Raw genomic sequence first — 22,545 nt, 5'->3', positions numbered from 1 at the left:
CCTCAACATTGGGAGGATGCTTTTGCTAACATGACCTGTGTGCAATGCAAATAACCTTAAAAAAAAACCATAGAAGACGTACAACATTAGAATCCTACTATAGCTTGTAGTCAAAATATTCGACCGGGAATGTATGATTGCAGCATCATACAGTGAGTTTCGCCGCTCCGTCAAATCTTCTTTAAACATTTGACAGACACCATAAGCCTTCAATGACAGATTCGACCTTAATTCATTTGGATTTTTGGACTAATGTCATTTTTTAATGAAAAACAAAATAAATAAAAACGAATTTCGGGAGTAACTAAATAAATGTATTTTTCGGACGAAAAAGAAATTCCAAAACAAAATATTTCAGTGTGCACATGTCTAGTCATTATCAAGGGCCAGCATCTCCTCCATCCTCATAGTGTCATTCATGGTAGAGACCGAACGTGACAGTGGAGGGGTAATCTGAGTTTTCCAATACGCGGGAATGAATTGCCTTGCCGAGGACATAAAGAAGCAGAGTAGATTTTGTTTTTGCGATTTGATTGACCTGGGTAATATAGAAAGGAGGGCAATCTTTAGGGAGGTAGGTACTTTCTTATCATAAATAATGTATATTATATATATATGTGCGGTGTATTTGGGAGGAGGAGTGTAAGTGTTTGGTGTACATTCACATATGTAGGGCAGTGAGCCAGTCACAGGGTCCCTCCTGAGGAACCGGAGTCCCCTGTGAGTGGTGTACAAAGGAGTAAGCTTGAGGCCATTCAGAATGTTTGAAGGACCCCAAGGTCGGCGCTCCAACCCACTGTGGAAACGTGGGATTGTCGAAAAGAGATGTCAAGGGCCCCGGGGTCAGAGGAAAGAATGGTGTGAAGGCCCCTATTGTACCAAAGTTTAAGGGATGCCAATGTCAATGGTGAGAGGGAGGGCAAGTGAGTATAGTCATGTTTGTAGCCCCAGAGAAGGGCCTGGAGATCAACAGGGGAAAGGTCTTGCTCTATTGATACAGAGGCCTTCTGGAACGGGGGCGAGGGAACCACTCCAGGACACGTGCCATATGGGCAGCTTTAAAATATACCTCAAAATCGGGAAGGCCTGCTCCACCCTGCATCTTCGGGAGAGTGAGTGGATTAAACTTAACTCTTGGGAGCCCCTTATTACACATAAATCTAATGGCCAGGGATCGCAAGGAGGTGAAGAATGATTTGGGAACTAAGATGGGAATCGTTTGGAAGAGGTATAAGAATTTGGGCAACGTGTCCATTTTTAGGGTATTAATCCTCTCGAACCATGGCATAGAGGATCCCCCCCACTCCTCCAAGTCTTTCCGTATGTGGGAGAGTAAAGGGATATAATTTAGGGGGAATAAATTGGTCAGATTGGAGGGGATAATGTCTCCGAGATATGAAATCCCTTTTGTCTGCCAATGAAATGAGAAGTTGGACTTCAATAGAGATAGTGTAGAAGCAGTAAGGGATATATTAAGAGCTTCCGTTTTTGCTATATTAAGTTTGAAATGACTAAAAGTACCAAAGCGACAGCATTCCATAAGTAGGAATGGCAGTGAGGTATGTGGATTCTGAATATAAACTAGGAGGTCGCCGGCATAAAGGGATAATTTGTACTGGGCAGAAGGCGTTTGTATGCCTTGAATGGAGGCGTTTTGGTGTATAGCGCAGGCAAGGTGTTCAATGATAATGACAAAGAGGAGGGGGAGAGGGGGCAGCCCTGTCTTGTGCCATTTGAAATATCAAAAGGTTCTGACATAGTACCGTTTACTAGAACGGAGGCTGAGGGTTGGGAGTACAAAGACATTACTTTGGTAATAAAGGGCGATCCAAGGACAAGTTGTTGAAGGGACAGCTGCAGAAAAGCCTTTTCAGCGTCAAAGGATAGAAGGCAAGCCCACAGACCCTTGCGCTGTATCAGTGATATGAGATGTATTGTTTTGGTGGTGTTGTCCCTGGCCTCTTGGCCTGGGACAAACCCCACCTGATCGTTATGTATCACCTTCGGGAGCAGGGGGGACAAGCGGGTGGCTCGTACTTTCGCAAACAGCTTAAGATCTATGTTAAGTAAGGAGATGGGCCGATAGCTACTACATTGAGATGGATCTTTGCCTGGTGTAGGTATCATAGAAATATTGGCAGATAGGAGTCCTTTAGAGAGGAGGTTGGAGTTACCAATTGAGTTAAAAACTTTCATTAGAAGGGGCGCCAGTTGGGGGGCAAAAGTTTTGTAAAACCAAGGTGTATATCCGTCAGGTCCAGCACCTTTAGCCTTTAATACATAACATCCACCAAAACACTTAACATAATCAAGCCCCTATAGTGAACCTAACCTTTAAAATTAGCCCAATTCCATTGTAAATTTCTTGTCCTGTACATGGAGTTCCCATGTAAATAGCAAAAAGGTCCAAGCAATCTTTTTCATTGCTGAGATTACCACACTGGACAAAACCATTTTGCCTTCTTCAGGCCCTATGAAGCTTTTTACCAAAATCCAGGTGTATGCTGTTTTGTTACACCACTGTCTGGGATATTATGTAATGTTATTCCAAATCTCCAATGAATAAGTGTATTATTTCAGAGGTTCAATGAGAAGACCTAACTTGTGATCTGCATTTTAATTTATGCCAAAGGTGTTCAGTAGGGCTGAGATCAGGGCTCTGTTCAGGCCACTCAAGTTCCACAACAACAAACTCATCAAACCATGTCTTTATGGGTCAAACTCATTCTGGAACAAATAAAATGCCCTCCAAAATCTGTTGATACAAGAAGTGCACACCTATATGCAGCATCATTAACAGTAGCCTTCAAGTGGCAACACCTAAACTGAATAAATTGAAGTGGTGTCAACATACATTTGGTCATATAGGGTAGTTGTAATGGTTGGGTATATACAAACTTTTGGCCAGATAGTGTAGCTTTTATTTTCTGTATTAACTTTTACATTTATTTTGTATTCTTTACTCATTTTGTATTTTTCACCTTAATATAACACATCAAACCCTCCCCTTGCCAAAATCCGGCCCACAGGCATGAGGAGGTGATGGACCCAGCTCCTCTATGAATCCCCTCTCCTCAACCAGAAGGGGAAGAAAGGGGAAGAAACTTCATCTGTTTATAAATATCCAGCCCAAATTAGGGGCTGGACTTACTATTGGGCTTGACTGGGCTCAAGCCCATGGACCCCGCCCAATAGGGGGCCCGTGGACCCTGCCGAGGTACATAGCCAAATGTACTCGGCGCCGCTCTGCTCACAGTCACGCCCAGTCCCGTCCTATGATGGACATAACACAGGGACTGGGCGTGACTGTGAGCTGAGCCGAGTACACTTGGCTACTCTCAGCTCCGCTTGGGACTGCGAGAGGACCCGAGAGCCGCTGTAATGACATATTTGGCGACCCATTGCAGTTTGCTACGGAAGTGACATTCCATCGCCGCCATCTTGCTACACCTCATACTCGTCCACAGTAAGGATACACTAAGAAGGGGTAAAACAGACATGTTGTTACACCCAACGGAGTTTTGCATTTTAGACGTATTTATAACATTAAAGTTAGTATATAGTGAAATACAGTACTTACAACTCCGTCTGACTACTTAGATGTTGAATTTTAAAAGCAGCGAACTTCTGTCAGATTAGCAAACCTGTGAGATGAGCAAGGTTGCCGCTGCTTTTAAATTCAAGATTTAAGTAGTCAGACGGAGTTCTAAGTTCTGTACTGTTTTGGGGTCTGTTTTGGATTAGTGCATCTTCTAACTGGATTTGATTGACAGCAGTAGGAGCCATTGACTTCCACTGCTCTGACTGAGTCCAGTAAGGAGGGCGAGAGAGCTTTTGGGCACAGCACTGGACCGAAATTGGGCTCAGGTAAGTATTTAGGGGGGGGGGGGGCGGGGGGTGCTGCACCTTAAAAGTTTTTAACCCTAATGCAGGGAATGCATTAAGGTAAAAAAAAACTTCTGCCATTACAACCAGTTTAATTCTGCACCTATTGTTTTCAGTTCTCCTTACTGCTGAAATCTTTAATATCTCAACTGTTCATATTGTTGTTCATTTTTCATTCCACAAGGAAGAAGAAGCTTTTAAATATTTCAGAAGCCCGTAAGAAGAAGCTTGAAGAATCAAGGGAACTTCAGACATTTCTACGGAGCTCCTATGAGGTTTTTATATAACACAAGAATACAATTTTACAACATACACTCTGCCCAGATTTGTAAAAAACCCATAAAAACACAGACATAGCTCCCACTGACTTACCAAATATACATATATTTGTAAATCCATGTTTAACTGTGCTATAAATTTGTAGAATCTCCTGACAGACCAGAAGTTTTTATTGTTTTTATCACATGTGTAGGTAATAACATTACCACTATGGTATACTACTGAGCAACTCAACCCATGTGTGGTAAACACTAATAGAGGTTGCAAGACCTTACTGGCACTGTAAAAGTGTATGTATACAAACCCAAAACCAAAAATGTAATATATTGCAGCCCACTAGTGCTTAGTGGCTGCATTGTTTTTTTTTTTTAAGAGTTTTTTTTCCCTTTATTTATAATGGTGTTCCTGCCAATAACACACTTCTGTCTTTGTTTACATACATAGTTACATAGTTAGTCAGGTTGAAAAAAGGCACAAGTCCATCCAGTTCAACCTTAAAAACAATAAATAAATAATTGGTTGATAATACTTACTCATTGCACTACAGGTGATACTCGAAAAATTTGAATATCGTGCAAAAGTTCATTTATTTCACTAATGCAACTTAAAAGGTGAAACTAATATATGAGATAGACTCATTACATGCAAAGCAAGATAGTTCAAGCTGTGATTCGTCATAATTGTGATGATTATTACTTACAGCTCATGAAAACCCCAAATCCACAATCTCAGAAAAATAGAATATTACATGCAAATAGGGATGAGCTTCGTGTTCGAGTCGAACATACGTTTGCACTGTGACCCCACATGCTTGGCCAATCATGAGCCAGCAATGCACTGCGCCATCGCAGTGCATTGTGGGCCGTGAGCGCCACACGAATTTGGTGCGAATGGCCCATAACGTTCGGAATTCGAACTCGAACACGAAGCTCATCCCTATTTGCATGTAATATTCTATTTTTCTGTGACCCCACATGCTTGGCCAATCACAGCGCCGGCAGCGAGGAGAGCCATGATTGGCCACAGGCAGGATGCCTGTGGTCAATCATAGCTCAGGCTGTGTAGTGCACGCCCCACACTATATAAGGCCGCCAGCGCGGCGGCCTTGTGTAGTGTGTTGGCATCTGTAGCAGTTAGTGGGTGTTCTGTGTACCTTCAACACAGTATACACCGATCGTTATCGGACGATTTTTCGTTCTTGCTCTTCTGTAGTGGTTGTTGTTTGCGTGCCCTGACCGCAGTATACGCCGCTATATTCACCTATATATCTAGCGATATATCTATCTTTTATATTCTGTCAGTCAGTGTTAGGAGATTGTGCGTGCTGTCTGCGTGCTCTGAACGCAGTATACACCGCTATATCCACCTATATAGCTAAATATCTTGCTCCTTTTAACCACTTTCAGACCGGACCATTTTGCTGGTAAATGACCAGAGGTCTTTTTACACTTTGGCACTGCGCTGCTTTAACTGGTAATTGCGCGGTCATGCAATGTTGTACCCAAACAAAATTTGCGTCCTTTTCTTCCCACAAATAGAGCTTTCTTTTGATGGTATTTGATTGCCTCTGCGATTTTTATTTTTTGCGATATAAACGTAAAAAGACCGCAAATTTTGAAAAAAAATGATATTTTCTACTTTTTGTTATTAGAAAAATCCAATAAACTCAATTTTAGTCATACATTTAGGCCAAAATGTATTCAGCCACATGTCTTTGGTAAAAAAAAAGTCAATAATTGTATATTTATTGGTTTGCGCAAAAGTTGTCACATCTACAAACTAAGGTACGTTTTCTGGAATTTACGCAGCTTTTAGTTTACGACTGCCTATCTCATTTCTTGAGGTGCTAAAATGGCAGGGCAGTACAAAACCCCCCCCAAATGACCCCATTTTGGAAAGTAGACCCCCTAAGGAAATTGATAAGAGGCATGTTGAGCCCATTGAATATTTTATTTTTTTGCCTCAAGCGATTGAATAATGACAAAAAAAATTTTTTTTTTTTTTTACACAAAGTTGTCACTAAATGATATATTGCTCACACATGCTATGGGCGTATGTGAAATGACACCCCAAAATAAATTCTGCTGCTTCTCCTGAGTACGGGGATACCACATATGTGGGACTTTTTGGGAGCCTACGGGGCCCCGAAAACCAAGTACCGCCTTCAGGCTTTCTAAGGGCGTAAATTTTTGAGTTCACTTCTCACTACCTATTACAGTTTTGAAGGCCATAAAATGCCAAGATGGCACAAAACCCCCACAAATGACCCCATTTTAGAAAGTAGACACCCCAAGCTATTTGCTGAGAGGCATGTTGAGTTCATGGAATATTTTATATTTTGCCACAAGTTGCGGGAAAATTACAAACTTTTTTTTTTTTTTTTTTTTTCACAAAGTTGTCACTAAATGATATATTGCTCATGCATGCCATGGGCATATGTGAAATGACACCCCAAAATAAATTCTGCTGCTTCTCCTGAGTACGGGGATACCACATATGTGGGACTTTTTGGGAGCCTAGCCGCGTACGGGGCCCCGAAAACCAAGCACCGCCTTCAGGCTTTCTAAGGGCGTAAATTTTTGAGTTCACTTCTCACTACCTATTACAGTTTTGAAGGCCATAAAATGCCAAGATGGCACAAAACCCCCACAAATGACCCCATTTTAGAAAGTAGACACCCCAAGCTATTTGCTGAGAGGCATGTTGAGTCCATGGAATATTTTATATTTTGCCACAAGTTGCGGGAAAATTACAAACTTTTTTTTTTTTTTTTTCACAAAGTTGTCACTAAATGATATATTGCTCACGCATGCCATGGGCATATGTGAAATGACACCCCAAAATAAATTCTGCTGCTTCTCCTGAGTACGGGGATACCACATATGTGGGACTTTTTGGGAGCCTAGCCGCGTACGGGGCCCCGAAAACCAAGCACCGCCTTCAGGCTTTCTAAGGGCGTTACAGTTTTGAAGGCCATAAAATGCCAAGATGGCACAAACCCCCCCCAAATGACCCCATTTTGGAAAGTAGACACCCCTAAATTTAGGGGTACACTAGTGAGACTAGGTAATAAATGGCGGGTGCCCTGAAACTATAAAAAAATAACTAACCAACCAGCGTCACCTGTAACAGTTATATGGTGATCACTGGTGAAAGGGTTAACTAGGGGGCAATCAGGGGGCTTTATGCGGTAGTATATGGGGGTCCCTGGCGCTATAAAAAGCTGCAGCGAACCTAAATACCTACCTGCCTAACTAGCGTCACCTGTGACACTAATACAGCGATCAGAAAAACGATCGCTTATTAGGCTGGGTTCACACTGGAGCGATGCGGGAACGCCACGAATGCGCGGCGGGTTCCCGCATCGCATGCCTCCCGGCGGCAGTTCACACTGCCCTATGCGAACTGCTGGGAGTGTCAGTGAAATGTTACTGACACCCCCAGATCAGTTCGCATATCGCAGTGCGATCTGCAAACTCGGATCGCATGGTGTGAACACCCATGCGATCCGATTCTGCTGCGGGCCAAAAAAAGGGTCCCGTGCGAATTTGCGGCGGGTGCGGCGGGTGCGGCGAATGGCTGAACTCGAATCGCACAGAGATCGGATGTGATTTGCACTGCAGTGCGGTGCGAATCACATCCGTTCTCATAAACCGCTGCAATGTGAACCCAGCCTTAGTGACACTGGCGACGGGGGGTGATCACGGGGTTAAACCTTTATTGGGGGGGTTAGGGGGGTACCTTAGAACTAAAGGGGGCTAACCCTAACTGCCCTAACAGTTATTAGTCACAAATGACACCCGCCGGGTGATCAGGGGGTTAAACCTTTATTAGGTAATAAATGGCGGGTGCCCTGAAACTATAAAAAAATAACTAACCAACCAGCGTCACCTGTAACAGTTATATGGTGATCACTGGTGAAAGGGTTAACTAGGGGGCAATCAGGGGGCTTTATGCGGTAGTATATGGGGGTCCCTGGCGCTATAAAAAGCTGCGGCGAACCTAAATACCTACCTGCCTAACTAGCGTCACCTGTGACACTAATACGGCGATCAGAAAAATGATCGCTTATTAGGCTGGGTTCACACTGGAGCGATGCGGAAACGCCGCAAATCCGCGGCGGGTTCCCGCATCGCATGCCTCCCGGCGGCAGTTCACACTGCCCTATGCAAACTGCTGGGAGTGTCAGTGAAATGTTACTGACACCCCCAGATCAGTTCGCATATCGCAGTGCGATCTGCAAACTCGGATCGCATGGTGTGAACACCCATGCGATCCGTTTCTGCTGCGGGCCAAAAAAAGGGTCCCGTGCGAATTTGCGGCGGGTGCGGCGGGTGTGGCGGGTACGGCGGGTGCGGCGAATGGCTGAACTCGAATCGCACAGAGATCGGATGTGATTTGCACTGCAGTGCGGTGCGAATCACATTCGTTCTCATAAACCGCTGCAATGTGAACCCAGCCTTAGTGACACTGGCGACGGGGGGTGATCACGGGGTTAAACCTTTATTGGGGGGGTTAGGGGGGTACATTAGAACTAAAGGGGGCTAACTCTAAGGCCGCGTACACACGGGCGGACTGTTCGCCCAACCTTGTCCGCTGAACAGTGTTTGGGCGGACAGTCCGCTCGTGTGTGGGCTTTCAGCGGACAGTTTCAGCGGACAGTTGGACGGACAAAGTCTTTCGGAAATTCCGAAAAACTGTCCGCTGAAACTGTGTTTGAGCGAACAGTCCGCCCGTGTGTGGGCCTGTCCGCTGTACTTTCGAAATGAGCGGACTGTTCCCGCTCGGAAAGTCCGCCCATTTCGAGCGCGTGTACAGGTAGGCGGGGCCCGCGAAGGAGACGTCGCGGGCTCCGCCGCCTGGAATGGGCTTAAAGGGGAACCCCAACGCCGAAAAAAATCGGCGTGGGGGTTCCCCCAAAGTCCACACCAGACCCTTGTCCGAGCACGCTACCCGGCCGGCCAGGAAAGGGGGGCGAGCGAGCGCGCCCCCCCTCCTGAGCCGTACCAGGCCGCGTGCCCTCAACATGGGGGGGTGCCTTGGGGAAGGGGGGGCCGCGCGGCCCCCCCACCCCAAAGCACCTTGTCCCCATGTTGATGAGGACAAGGGCCTCTTCCCGACAACCCTGGCCGTTGGTTGTCGGGGTCTGCGGGCGGGGGGCTTATCGGAATCCGGGAGCCCCCTTTAATAAGGGGGCCCCCGGATACCGGCCCCCCACCCTATGTGAATGAGTATGGGGTACAATGTACCCCTACCCATTCACCTGTGAAATAAAGTACAAAAAAAAACACAACACAGGGAAAAAATATTTTATTGCACAGCTCCGGGGGTCTTCCGTCTTCGGGGGTCTTCTCGCCGGACTCCTCCGCTATCTGTGTGTAGCTCTTTTACTAGCGGAGGAGTCCGGCTTTCTTCCTCCCCGCCGCCGGCCTCTTCTCCCGACTTCGGGGGTCTTGTCCCCCTCTTCGGTTCTTCTGCCGGGCCACCGCGCCTTCTTGTAGCTCTTTTACAGGCGGTGGCCCGGTCTTCTGTCGCCGCTGTCGCCGCTGTCGTCGCCGCCGCCGCCTTCCGTTCTTGTTCTTCTTCTTGTTCTTCTTCTTCTTCTCCTGGAGATGTTGACTCGACGAGCTCTCCGGCCGGAATGCCAGAGCCGCGCTGTGCGGTCACTTATATAGTGACAATGGGGCGGTGTCACATGGTATATGTCACATGGGTTGGTCACATGGGTTGATGTCACATGGGGACTATGACATCGTAAGGGGGCGGGGTCACCATGTGACCAACCCATGTGACATATACCATGTGACACCGCCCCATTGTCACTATATAAGTGGCAGCGGAGCGTGTCCCTGGCATTCCGGCCGGAGAGCTCGTCGAGTCAACATCTCCTGGAGAAGAAGAAGAACAAGAAGAAGAACGGAAGGCGGCGGCGACGACAGCGGCGACAGAAGACCGGGCCACCGCCTGTAAAAGAGCTACAAGAAGGCGCGGTGGCCCGGCAGAAGAACCGAAGGCGGCGACAGAAGAACGGAAGGCAGCGGCGACAGAAGACCGGGCCACCGCCTGCAAAAGAGCTACAAGAAGGCGCGGTGGCCCGGCAGAAGAACCGAAGAGGGGGACAAGACCCCCGAAGTCGGGAGAAGAGGCCGGCGGCGGGGAGGAAGAAAGCCGGACTCCTCCGCTAGTAAAAGAGCTACACACAGATAGCGGAGGAGTCCGGCGAGAAGACCCCCGAAGACGGAAGACCCCCGGAGCTGTGCAATAAAATATTTTTTCCCTGTGTTGTGTTTTTTTTTGTACTTTATTTCACAGGTGAATGGGTAGGGGTACATTGTACCCCATACTCATTCACATAGGGTGGGGGGCCGGTATCCGGGGGCCCCCTTATTAAAGGGGGCTCCCGGATTCCGATAAGCCCCCCGCCCGCAGACCCCGACAACCAACGGCCAGGGTTGTCGGGAAGAGGCCCTTGTCCTCATCAACATGGGGACAAGGTGCTTTGGGGTGGGGGGGCCGCGCGGCCCCCCCTTCCCCAAGGCACCCCCCCATGTTGAGGGCACGCGGCCTGGTACGGCTCAGGAGGGGGGGGCGCGCTCGCTCGCCCCCCTTCCCTGGCCGGCCGGGTAGCGTGCTCGGACAAGGGTCTGGTGTGGACTTTGGGGGAACCCCCACGCCGATTTTTTTCGGCGTTGGGGTTCCCCTTTAAGCCCATTCCAGGCGGCGGAGCCCGCGACGTCTCCTTCGCGGGCCCCGCCTACCTGCACACGCGCTCGAAATGGGCGGATTTGCCTCCGCCTTACGTGGGCGAGTCCGTTCATTTCAAAAGTTGAGCGGACTGTTTGGCAAACAGTTCGCTGAAACAGTCCGCTCGTGTGTGGGCAAGTCCGCTCATGCAAATTTTGAGCGGACTGTTTGCCGAAACTGTTTGACGAACAAGGTTGGGCAAACAGTCCGCGCGTGTGTACGCGGCCTAACTGCCCTAACAGTTATTACAGTCACAAATGACACCAATGCAAAAAAAAAAAAAAAATGACATTGGTGTCACTGTGACTGGGGGGCAGGGGTAATTGGGGGGGTGATCGGGGGGTAAAGGGGGGGTGTGAGTGTGCCTGGCATGTTCTACTGTGTGTGTAGAGTGTTGGTGCAACTCACCGATCCGCTCTCCTCCGTGTCGGAACGAAAAATACCGACACGGAGGAGAGAATACATCACTTCCTCTCCTGTGTTTACATTACAGGAGAGGAAGTGATGTCACGGGGGATTTCTATTCGTCGGGAGCGATCGCGAGGGGGTGGCCATGAATGAATGGCCGCCCCCTCGTCCCGGATCGCTCCCGGACGAAAACCGACCGCCGCAGGCACCGGGCGGGGGCCCGATCGGGCCCCCGACCCGCGGGAGGCAAGGGACGTACATGTAAGTCCTTATGCCTGCCCGTGCCATTCTGCCGACGTACATCGGCGTGCGCCGGTCGGCAACTGGTTAAATAGAGCTTTCAGTCAGTGTTAGGAGATTGTGCGTGCTGTCTGCGTGCTCTGAACGCAGTATACACCGCTATATCCACCTATATAGCTAAATATCTTGCTCGTTTTAAATAGAGCTTTCAGTCAGTGTTAGGAGATTGTGCGTGCTGTCTGCGTGCTCTGAACGCAGTATACACCGCTATATCCACCTATATAGCTAAATATCTTGCTCGTTTTAAATAGAGCTTTCAGTCAGTGTTAGGAGATTGTGCGTGCTGTCTGCGTGCTCTGAACGCAGTATACACCGCTATATCCACCTATATAGCTAAATATCTTGCTCGTTTTAAATAGAGCTTTCAGTCAGTGTTAGGAGATTGTGCATGCTGTCTGCGTGCTCTGAACGCAGTATACACCGCTATATCCACCTATATAGCTAAATATCTTGCTCGTTTTAAATAGAGCTTTCAGCCAGTGTTAGGAGATTGTGCGTGCTGTCTGCGTGCTCTGAACGCAGCATACACTGCTATATCCACCTATATAGCTAAATATCTTGCTCGTTTTAAATAGAGCTTGCAGTCAGCGGTAGGAGATTGTGCGTGCTGTCTGCATGCTCTGAAAAAGACGGACGGCAAAACAAATTATACAGGGGTGATAACCCTTTCCTATGTTTTCCAAAAAGCTTAAAAATAGTTTTTTTTGACTGGAGCTACACTTTAAAAATGTACCGGTTGAAAATTACAAACAGATTCAACTTAACACAACAAACCTACACAGTCCCTCTCTTGTTTGCACCGCCTGTATACTGCTGTTCTGAGTATATAGGGCCTGGGGGCCACACGTATTTCCTTTTTTTAATATGGGTACGGGGTTTCCCTTAATATGCGTACAAGACCCAAAGGCACGATATTTAAAGGAATATTTCTTTACTTTTTTTTCACTTTAATCGTCATTAAAATCAGCGCTCCTGCCAAAACGGCAGTTTTTAAAAGCTTTTTTTGCATTGACCCATGTCCCCTGGGGCAGGAGCCAGGTCCCCAAACCCTTTTTAGGACAGTATCTTGCATATTAGCCGTTAAAATTAACACTTTTCATTTCGAACGTTCGAGTCCCATAGACTTCAATGGGGTTCTAACGTTCGTACGAATTTGGGGTCCGTTCGAAAGTTCTGGTGCGAACCGAACCGGGGGGTGTTTGGCTCATCCCTACATGCAAACAATAAAACAAGGATTGTACATAGAACAATATCGGACCTCTTAAAAGTATAAGCATGCATATTTACTCAGTACTTGGTTTGGGCCCCTTTTGCAGCAATTACCGCCTCAATGTGGTGTGGCATGGAAGCTATCAGCCTGTGGCACTGCTGAGGTGTTATGGAAGACCAGGATACTTCAATAGGGGCCTTCAGCTCTTCTGCATTGTTCGGTCTCATGTCTCTCATCTTTCTCTTGGCAATGCCCCATAGATTCTCTATTGGGTTCAGGTCAGGCGAGTTTGCAGGCCAATCAAGCACAGTAATCCCATGGTCATTGAACCAGGTTTTGGTGCTTTTGGCAGTGTGAACAGGTGCCAAGTCCTGCTGGAAAATGAAGTCAGCATTCCCATAGATCTTGTCTGCTAAGGAAGCATGAAGTACTCCAAAATCTCCTGGTAGAAGGCTGCATTGACCCTGGACTTAATGAAGCACAGTGGACCAACACCAGCAGATGTCATGGCTCCCCAAATCAACACAGACTGTGGAAACTTCACACTGGACTTCAAGCATCTTGCAGTGTGTGCCTCTCCTTTCTTCCTCCATACTCTGGGTCCTCGGTTCCCCAAAGAGATGCAAAATTTGCTCTCATCAGAAAAGAGGACTTTGGACCACTGAGCAACAGACCAGTTCTGTTTTTCTTTAGCCCAGGTAAGACACTTCTGATGTTGTTTGTTGTTCAGGAGTGGCTTGACAAGAGGAATACGACATTTGAAGCCCATGTCCAGGATCCGTCTGTATGTGGTGGCTCTTGATGCACTGACTCCAGCCTTAGTCCACTCCTTGTAAAAGTCGCCAACACTTTTCAATGGCCTTTTCCTGACAACCCTATCCAGGCTGCGGTCATCCCTGCTGCTTGTGCACCTCTTTCTTCCACACTTTACCCTTCCACATAACTTTCTATCAATGTGCTTTGTTACAGCACTTTGGGAACATCCAACTTCAATTACCTTTTGAGGCTTTCACCCTTATGGAGGGTGTCAATGATGGTTTTCTGCACAACTGTCAGGTCAGCAGCCTTTCCCATGATTGTGATTCCTACTGAACCAGGCTGAGAAACCATTTAAGGGCTCAGGAACCCTTTGCAGGTGTTATGGCTTCATTTGCTGATTAGAGTGGGACACTTTGAGCATAGAATATTGCACCTTTTCACAATATTTTAATTTTCAGAGATTTCATGAGCTGTAAGCCATAATCATCACAATTATGACAAATCACAGCTTGAACTAACTTGCTTTGCATGTAATAAGTCTATATCATATATTAGTTTCCACCTTTTAAGTTGCATTAGTGAAATAAATTAACGTTTTCATGATATTCAAATTTTTGGAGTATCACCTGTATATCTCTACAAACACTTCCCCCTTTCTTTATCTCCATTTTATGTAAAGAAATCGTTTTTTGTTCACATAAGATAGCTGGTAGTTATATACAAGGACAACAGGCATTTTTCTGTTCCTAACCTAAAAAAATGAAAGCAACAACAGAAACAATATATAAGGACCAATAGGCTGCAATATATTTACTTTCTGTTCTTAGATTTAGATTTACTTAACATTGGGCTGCATGCTCTAAATGTGCAATTGTGCATGTATGCCAGAGGAGGACTGTATATTTCTGAAAGTGTACATTTGCATGCATGGCTGTGTATGTGTGTAAGGTCCTGAAAATTTTGTGTTCTAATTTGAGGTCCTGTAAAGAAAAATGTTCACCATCAGTGTTCTCAATTATATTAAACAAAGGTGGGAGCATGGATGCTAGAAAAAAACACCATCGCCATGGATGACAGCTGGAAGGACCCCAGCAACTTGCAGACCAAGTTACAGAAGCATCAGACATTTGAGGCGGAGATCAAAGCGAATCGCAACAGGCTGGATGCCATCAAAGCTGTAAGATTATCAAACATAGTTCTGCGAATAAGGCCATTCAAAGTTACTCAGTTTCTGTTAATAACTTGTGTGGGAAAATACTAACACAACTTTGTTTTTCTTATATTTAATTTTTTTTTCTCCCCGTTTTCCCCCTTCGGTAAAGATTTTTCAATAAAGTTTAGTTATTGTTAAAGTTGACATCGAGCTTGCAAGGGAACCTGCCGTGCAAACTGGTTGGAGAGAGAAGTAAGGCTGACATAAAAGAGAGCTTGAAGTGATAGTCACCAGCGTGGGGTTGCCTGCAGAGAGCAGGTAGGGGGCGGGGCAGGGACACAGCCCTTAGAGTGACGTGTTCTGTAAAGGGGGTTGCTGGATCACAGAGTGTTCTTATAAACAGGCAGGGCTTTTTTTCAGCAGGAACCTAGGGGAACACAGTTCTGACACCTCTAGCACTGAATATATGCAAGGGGTACAGGGGGGTGTTGAAGATCTACCGATGCTGATTGCTGAGGGATCTATTGTAGCTGGAGGGGAGATCTACTTATGCACAGGGGGGTCTATTGTTGCTGGGGAAGTCTATTGTTACTGGTGGGGGGTCTATCGTTGCTGCTGGTGGGTCTTATGTTGCTAGGTGGGTCAGTTGTTCCTGTGAGAGACCTATGGTTGAGGGAATGGTCTATTGTTGTTGGCTGTGGGGAGATCTGGTGTTGCTGCCAGAGGTCTATTGTTGCTGGGGTATATTTTGCTGTGGGTGCTCCATAGTTGTTGGGGGGTATATTGTTGTTGCTGGAGGTTCTATTGCTGGCTGCAGGGGATCTATTTTACTGCTTTTCTTGTTATCATTAATAAATTTCATACAAATTACTTGGCATCATGAAACGATACTTGGTTCTGTATTCTCTATAAAGTACTGGGAGGTGGGCTGGGGGTGGAACCAACGAACAGTCCTCAGAGGTGGGTAGCAGAAGAGAAAAAGGGTGACTTAGAAAGGGGGAGTTCCTGAACCTATCCTTTGAAAAAAAAAGGCAGGTATACAGGTGTCATACTTCAGTGTATACACCAGGATAGACTGTCGAGAAAGTGTTGGTGGGCTTGTATAACAAGATACTCTGCTCAGAATTTTGCCAGAAAAGTGCAGACAGAGAAGAAAAAAGAAAAAGGTGATTTATTTGGAAGAATTACTTTTTACTTTGGAACGGTAATTTAGGGGATCCAAATATATAGGTATATATATTTACAAAAACAAAAAAAAGGAGGCAAAGAAAAAGCAGTAATGTTGCCAATAGCCAATAAAACATATGTTTACTGACCTGCACTATAAATGGCAAGCTCTGATATCTTGTTGATATATTTTTCACTTCTATATTTGGTATTTTTGTGATATCTAAGTCCTAGTGACCAGAAAGTGAGGCTTCTTTATTAAAGTAATAATGTAGGCAGTAAACATGTCAAAGTACAATAGTATGAAAGTCACAGTCTTATTGGTTATCATGAACCATGCCCTTTTTCCCACTACACTAGTAGTGTGTTGGCACCTGGCTGCTTATGACTGGGCCCATATTTTGCAGGATGGAGAGAAGATGTTGCAAGCTAATCATTATGCATCTGAGATCATTCAGATAAGACTTGCTGAAATGGAAGAGCTGTGGGAGGAACTTCAGGGAAAGTGTGATGAAAAAGGACAGAAGCTCCAGGATGCTTATAAGGTAATTAGTAGTTTATAAAAATTAACTGCATAGGTTGCCTTTTTTTTCCATTTTTAGCAATATGCCACGTGATAATGACATAATCCCTGGCAACCTTTCTGCTTTAGGCACAGCAGTTTCAAAGGAGCATAGATGACTTGGAGAAGTGGTTAGACCAAGTGGAAGCCAAGCTGGACTCTGCTAATAAAACTAAAGATCTAATAACACTTGAGAAACTTGGAGAGCTTGAAGAGAGCATCGCAAGCCATGGGGAGAGACTGCAAGTCCTGGCAAATAAGACTCGTGAATTCCGACAAGCAGGACACTTCCTGGCAGATGAAATAGAAGACAGAGTTAGAATTCTAGTTCACAGGTTAGCAATCTCTAATCCATGTTTGTGGTCAGTCTGTCTACAGCATACTGTATATCTAATTTCCAGATTCTCATCGTCCTCCTGTTCTGCCACTTTTAACAGTTTTCATCTTTATAAAATAGTAGATATTCCCTGTGTAAATATTTTCTGCTTTCTTGCCATATTTCAGAAAAGAAACAAAATTGGTCATATGTATGGGGATGTAATTAATCATCTTTAAGTGATCAGATCCCTCAACAATTTTTTTGAAGTCCACAGCTCCATATATGTTGTGTGGTCTTCTTGCTTCTTATGTCTTGAAAGGCAGAAACAGTTAAACAAGGTTATCATTACAGATCTACACTGAGATGAATATATCTGATAAAAAAATGCCCCGTAGACATGATCGAAATTTGCGACAACAAAACCATGGAATTTTGTTTGAAGGTTGTTGGCTCCAACTTGTCTTGCATACACACGGTCACACAAATGTTCGCCAACAATTACGAGCATGGGAACGTGGTGACGTACAAGACATACGACGAGCCGAGAAAAACAAAGTTCAATAGCCAGTGCTTGATTCCAAGCATGCTTGAACCTTTGTGCGTCGGACTTGTGTACACACGATCGGAAATTCCGACAACAACATTTTGTTGGCGGAAAATTTGAGAACCTGCTAGCCAACATTTGTTGGCGGAAAGTCCAACAACAAATGTTCGATTGAACATACACACGATTGGACTTTCAACCAACAAGCTCACATCCAACATTTGTTGTTGGAAAATCCGATTGTGTGTACGGGGCATAAGACTGTACTGCCTATAAGGTGACAATTCTGGTGCTTGATTTCACTGCAAAACAAACAACATTGTCACCCTGATAAGGAAGTTGGAAAAAAATTCTACTGGGCAGATCAACAGGTAAATAAACTATGATATGGAGGGATTCAGAAAAATAAAAACGTTTTCTAAAGCTAATGAGAGACTGAATCATGTTGCCAGAAGAGTTGAGAAAATAACCTTTTACTACTTGCCGACCGCCGGCCGTCAAGGCGGCGCAGCTCTTGTGGCAGGAGGGCATCATATGACGTCCTCCCATTTAAACAGGGAATGCGCATCCCTGTTCATTCGGTGGCGCGTGTCACGGAGACACCGCTCGCCACCGAGGGGGGTGAACAGCCATTGGGTATTGGGTTGTTTACCACTTGATCGGTCATGATGAAGTCACGGCTGATCACAGATGCTTACACCCCCACTGTGCAAGGCGCGTTCGCGCGATTGCGAGCACGCTGCGCGTGCACATCGATGGCGGCATGTTCCCGGGAACACTGCTCGTCACCGATGCTGGTAAACAGCCATTGGCTGGCTGTTTACCCACATGATCGACTGTGATCGTTTCACAGCCAATCACTAAATGTAAACAAACCGCAGTAACGAGATGTTACCGGGTTCTCCTCCTCACACACTGATCGTGTGTGAGTAACATCTCGTTACCGCTTACAGTGTACACCAATCACACTGATTGCCCCCCCCATAAAGAGGACCTGTCACCACCCATCATAGTACCTGTCACTCACAGTCCATCAGAGTACCTGTCACAGTCCATCAGAGTACCCGAGTACCTGTCACAGCCCATCAGAGTACCCGAGTACCTGTCACAGCCCATCAGAGTACCCGAGTACCTGTCCCAGTCCATCTGAGTACCCAAGTACCTGTCCCTGTCCATCTGAGTACCATCTGAGTACCCAAGTACCTGTCACAGTTCATCTGAGTACCTATCACAGTTTATCTGAGTACCTGAATACCTGTCACAGTTCATCTTAGTACCTGAGTACCTGTCACAGTTCATCTGAGTACCCAAGTACCTGTCACAGTCCATATGAGTACCTGAGTACCTATCACCGCCCTTCAGAGTACCCAAATACCAGTCACCAGGCCATCAGAGAACCTGTCACCAGGCCATCAGAGTACCCACGTACCTGTCAGCAGGCCATCAGAGTACCCAAGTACCTGTCACCAGGCCATCAGAGTACTCAAGTACTTGTCACCAGCCCATCAGAGTACCAGAGTACCTATCTGCAGCCGATCAGAGTACCCGAGTACATATTTGCAGCCCATGCCTCATAGAATATACGTTGGGGTGTTTGCTTTCCAAAATGGGGTCATTTTGTGGGTAATTCCTTTGTCCTGGTGCTTTCCTTCAAAAGTGTGATAGGTAGGAATGAAATGAGATGTGTCATTTATGCTCCTAGAACGCTTGAATGTACTATTTCAATATTCGGCCTCTCTATGTGACCAGGCTGTGTAAAAGTCCTACACGTGTGGTATTGCCATACTCGGGAGGAGTAGCAGAATGTGTTTTGGGGTGTAATTTTTGCTATATGCATGCTATGTGTCAGAAATATCTTATAAATTGACAACTTTGTGTAAAAAAAAATGCATTTTCATTTTTTTCCACATATTCCAAATACTTCTGGAAAAAAATGAACTGTTCAAAAGACTCATTCTGCCTCACAGATTATACATTGGGGTGTTTGCTTTCCAAAATGGGGTCATTTTATGGGCAATTCCATTGTCCTGGGAGTCCAGGGCCTTCAAAAGTGTAATAGGTGGCTGTGAAATGAGATGTGTCATTTTTGCTCGTAGAACGTCTGAAGGTACTACATCAATGTTGGTGCTCTGTATGTGGCCAGGCTGTGTAAAAGTCTCACACATGTGGTATCGCCATACTCGGGAAGAGTAGCAGAATGTATTTTGGGGTGTAATTTGTTGTATGCATATGCTGTGTGTGAGAAATAACCTGATAATATGACAATTTTGTAAAAAAATTATAATAAAAATAAAAAAAATCTTAATTTTGCAAAGAATTGTGGGAAAAAATGACAACTTAAAAAAACTTACCATGCTACTTACTTAATAACTTGGAATGTCTACTTTGTAAAAAGGGGTAATTTGGGGGGTATTTGTACTTTCCTGACTTGTTAGTGTCTCAAGAAATGAGATACACCTGATGTACTGAAGGCCTGATCAGATGTGATCAATTTTCAGTGATTGGCACCATAGTTTGTAGACTCTATAACTTTCAAAAAGACCAAATAATATACACTAATGTGGGTTATTTTTACCAAAGATATGTAGCAGTATAAATTTTGGCCAAAAGAAAAATTACTAATTGCAAAATTTTATGACAGAAACAAAGAAAAGGGTATTTTTTTTCACAAAATGTAATTTTTTTTTAATTTATAGCACAAAAAATAAAAAACCCACTAGTGATTAAATACCACTAAAAGAAAACTCTATTTTTGTGGAAAAAGGGACACAAGTTTCATATGGGTACAGTGTTGCATGACTGAGTAATTGTCATTCAAACTGTGAGAGTGCTGAAACCTGAAAATTGGTCTGGTCAAGAAGTGGGTGTAAGTGCACTGTATTGAGGTAGGTAAAGAAAATGTTCGTAAAAAAACATCTTAGGGGTTTAGACCACTTCATGCAGCTGGATCTGTTGTGGCATGTCCATTCACTTGTGATGCCATTATTCCCAGTTAAATGGTTTGGGGTTCAAAGTTTAAAATAAAAGAAATAAACAAAGGTTGTGTTGCTGTTTTTACAGAGGTGTTTGAGGTTAGAGGCACTTTATGTCAAGAATGTATTGGCATGATTTGGCAAGGTTTTTTTCCTTTTGTGGAAAGATCCAAGACCCTTATGGGCAGCATTTAGACTAAGTTGCAACTAATTCATTTAGTGTGACATGTTTTTCAATGATAGATACAAAGGCCTTAATGATCCTCTACAAGAGTGCAGAACATCTCTGGAAAGTAAGAAGTTACTTGATCAATTTTTCCGGGACATCGATGATGAGCTAACATGGATACAAGAAAAGATGCCTCTCGCCTCCTCCAAGGAGTGTGGACAGACACTGACTACATCACAAGCATTACTGGAGAAGCACCAGGTCTGGTAAAACTGCAACATATGGGGATATAAAAATTGTAACCTGGGATGAACGACATTGAAAATTAATATTTCCTGGAAATTGTAGCAAACAAAATGGAAGATTTCAACAAAACTTCACCATTTTTGCAAAATTAATTGCCATTAATAGGAAAGGCAAAATCAATGTGATTTTGATGAATTTTAAGTGCAATAGCTTTAATTGACTCCTGAGGGTTACAAAAGCTACTTGCATGTATCCTGGACCAGCTAAAAACAGCCCCTCATTAGCGTCATTGTTTTTACCTTTTTTTCACACCAAAAAAATAGACTGTAAAATTAAAAATAAAAGGTTTTATATGACAGACAAATTTGACATTACATGACAAATAACAACCAAGTACACCCATAAACACACACACCGATAAGGAAAAAAACACAATTGCAAAGAAGACTAAAATTAACTAAGGTACCATAAATTCAAAAACACACACACACTAAAAAAAATAAAGAAGATTTAACAGCTCATACCTGCATATACTCTACAGTAAAGACAAGATCAGTTTTTGAATTTGTGCTTTGGGCCTGTTTATTTAGCATTAGCTTTGCAATTATTTAAAATAACAATGTAATGCACTGTACATATATCATTGCCTTTTATTTATTTTTATTTTTTTAAGGACAAACAAGGTTTTCTTATGATGATATTGTCCTGCAAATGATTTTATTGTGATTATTTTATTTATTTATAATTATTTCATTATGCAATCCATAGACAAAAGTTTAACAAAACACACTTTTTTTGAACTGTAACCAGTGTTAGGTTAAAAATAAATTAAACTAAAATTAATATTAAATATCAGTTTTTTTTTTAATTATTCCCTTTTTTGAATGTGACATTAAAAAATAAACAAAATTAATACATTCTTTTAAAATTAAATATTAAAGGTTAACAAGATACAAAAGAACAAACAAATCACTGGGAACATAATAGCTAAGAGGAGAAGGGAAAGGAGGCCTGATTAGGGTAAAACTAAGAGTTAATAGGGGTGGTAATAAAAAAAACACATTTTATTTAAAAAAAATCATGAAGTTGTTTTAACTGGACTTAAAATAAAAAGTACCCCTTAAACATAAGTCCCCTCCAAAAAAAATACACCTGTGCAGAAATAGAAAAAAAAGGAAAATACAAAAAAATCCAAGATCAAAAGGCCAAAAAATAAATTTGCAAAAAAGCTGAGATTACAAAACCTATAAAAAGGAGAGAGGGATTGTATCCCTGATCAGTGCTGAATCATACAGTATAACACGGGGACCAGTGGCAGAGATCTCTATATGTATTGCAGTCATAACTACTTCATCAGGAGTAAGCCTTTGGTCCCTTTTTTAATAATTTTAAAACCTGACCTAAACTTGCAATTAAGGCTGGGTTCACACCGCTGCGGGTGAGAGATCCGGATGTGATTCACACCGCACTGCAGTGCAAATCACATCCGATCTGTCTGTGCTTATGCGAGTTCAGCCATACAGATAGTATGGCTGAATTCGCATCGCACCCGCCGCAAACTCGCACAGGACCCTTTTTTTGGTCCGCAGCAGAATCGGATCGCATGGGTGTTCACACCATGCGATCCGATTCCTGTCCGAGTTTGCAGATCGCACTGCGATATGCGGACTGGTCTGGGGGTGTCATTAAGATTTCATTGACACTCCCAGCAGTCCGCATAGGGCAGTGTGAACTGCCGGCGGGAGGCATGCGATGCTGGAAAACGCCGTGGATTCGCGGCGTTCCCGCATCGCTATGGTGTGAACCTAGACTAAATCCATATTTATTG

The 22,545-nt window shown here is 44.3% G+C and overlaps 1 protein-coding gene across 3 annotated transcripts in view; it reads left to right on the top strand.

Annotated features, from left to right (window-relative positions):
- SPTBN5 (spectrin beta, non-erythrocytic 5) overlaps positions 1–22,545 on the top strand; it is a 404,631-nt gene that overhangs the window by 321,517 nt on the left and 60,569 nt on the right. For all 3 annotated transcript variants that reach the window (XM_077464540.1, XM_077464541.1, XM_077464539.1), the window contains exons 48-52: positions 4,070–4,160; positions 14,616–14,762; positions 16,313–16,450; positions 16,558–16,802; positions 20,546–20,732. In XM_077464540.1, the coding sequence (XP_077320666.1) occupies positions 4,070–4,160; positions 14,616–14,762; positions 16,313–16,450; positions 16,558–16,802; positions 20,546–20,732 (808 nt within the window). The remainder of the gene's footprint in view (positions 1–4,069; positions 4,161–14,615; positions 14,763–16,312; positions 16,451–16,557; positions 16,803–20,545; positions 20,733–22,545) is intronic.

Source organism: Lithobates pipiens, unplaced genomic scaffold (assembly GCF_037356315.1).
Source record: "Lithobates pipiens isolate NorthernLeopardFrog02 unplaced genomic scaffold, aLitPip1_a1.2 Scaffold_30, whole genome shotgun sequence".
Lineage (NCBI taxonomy): Eukaryota > Metazoa > Chordata > Amphibia > Anura > Ranidae > Lithobates > Lithobates pipiens.
Note: the sequence above shows the minus strand (reverse complement) of the source record. Positions and strands in the feature narration are given on the sequence as shown.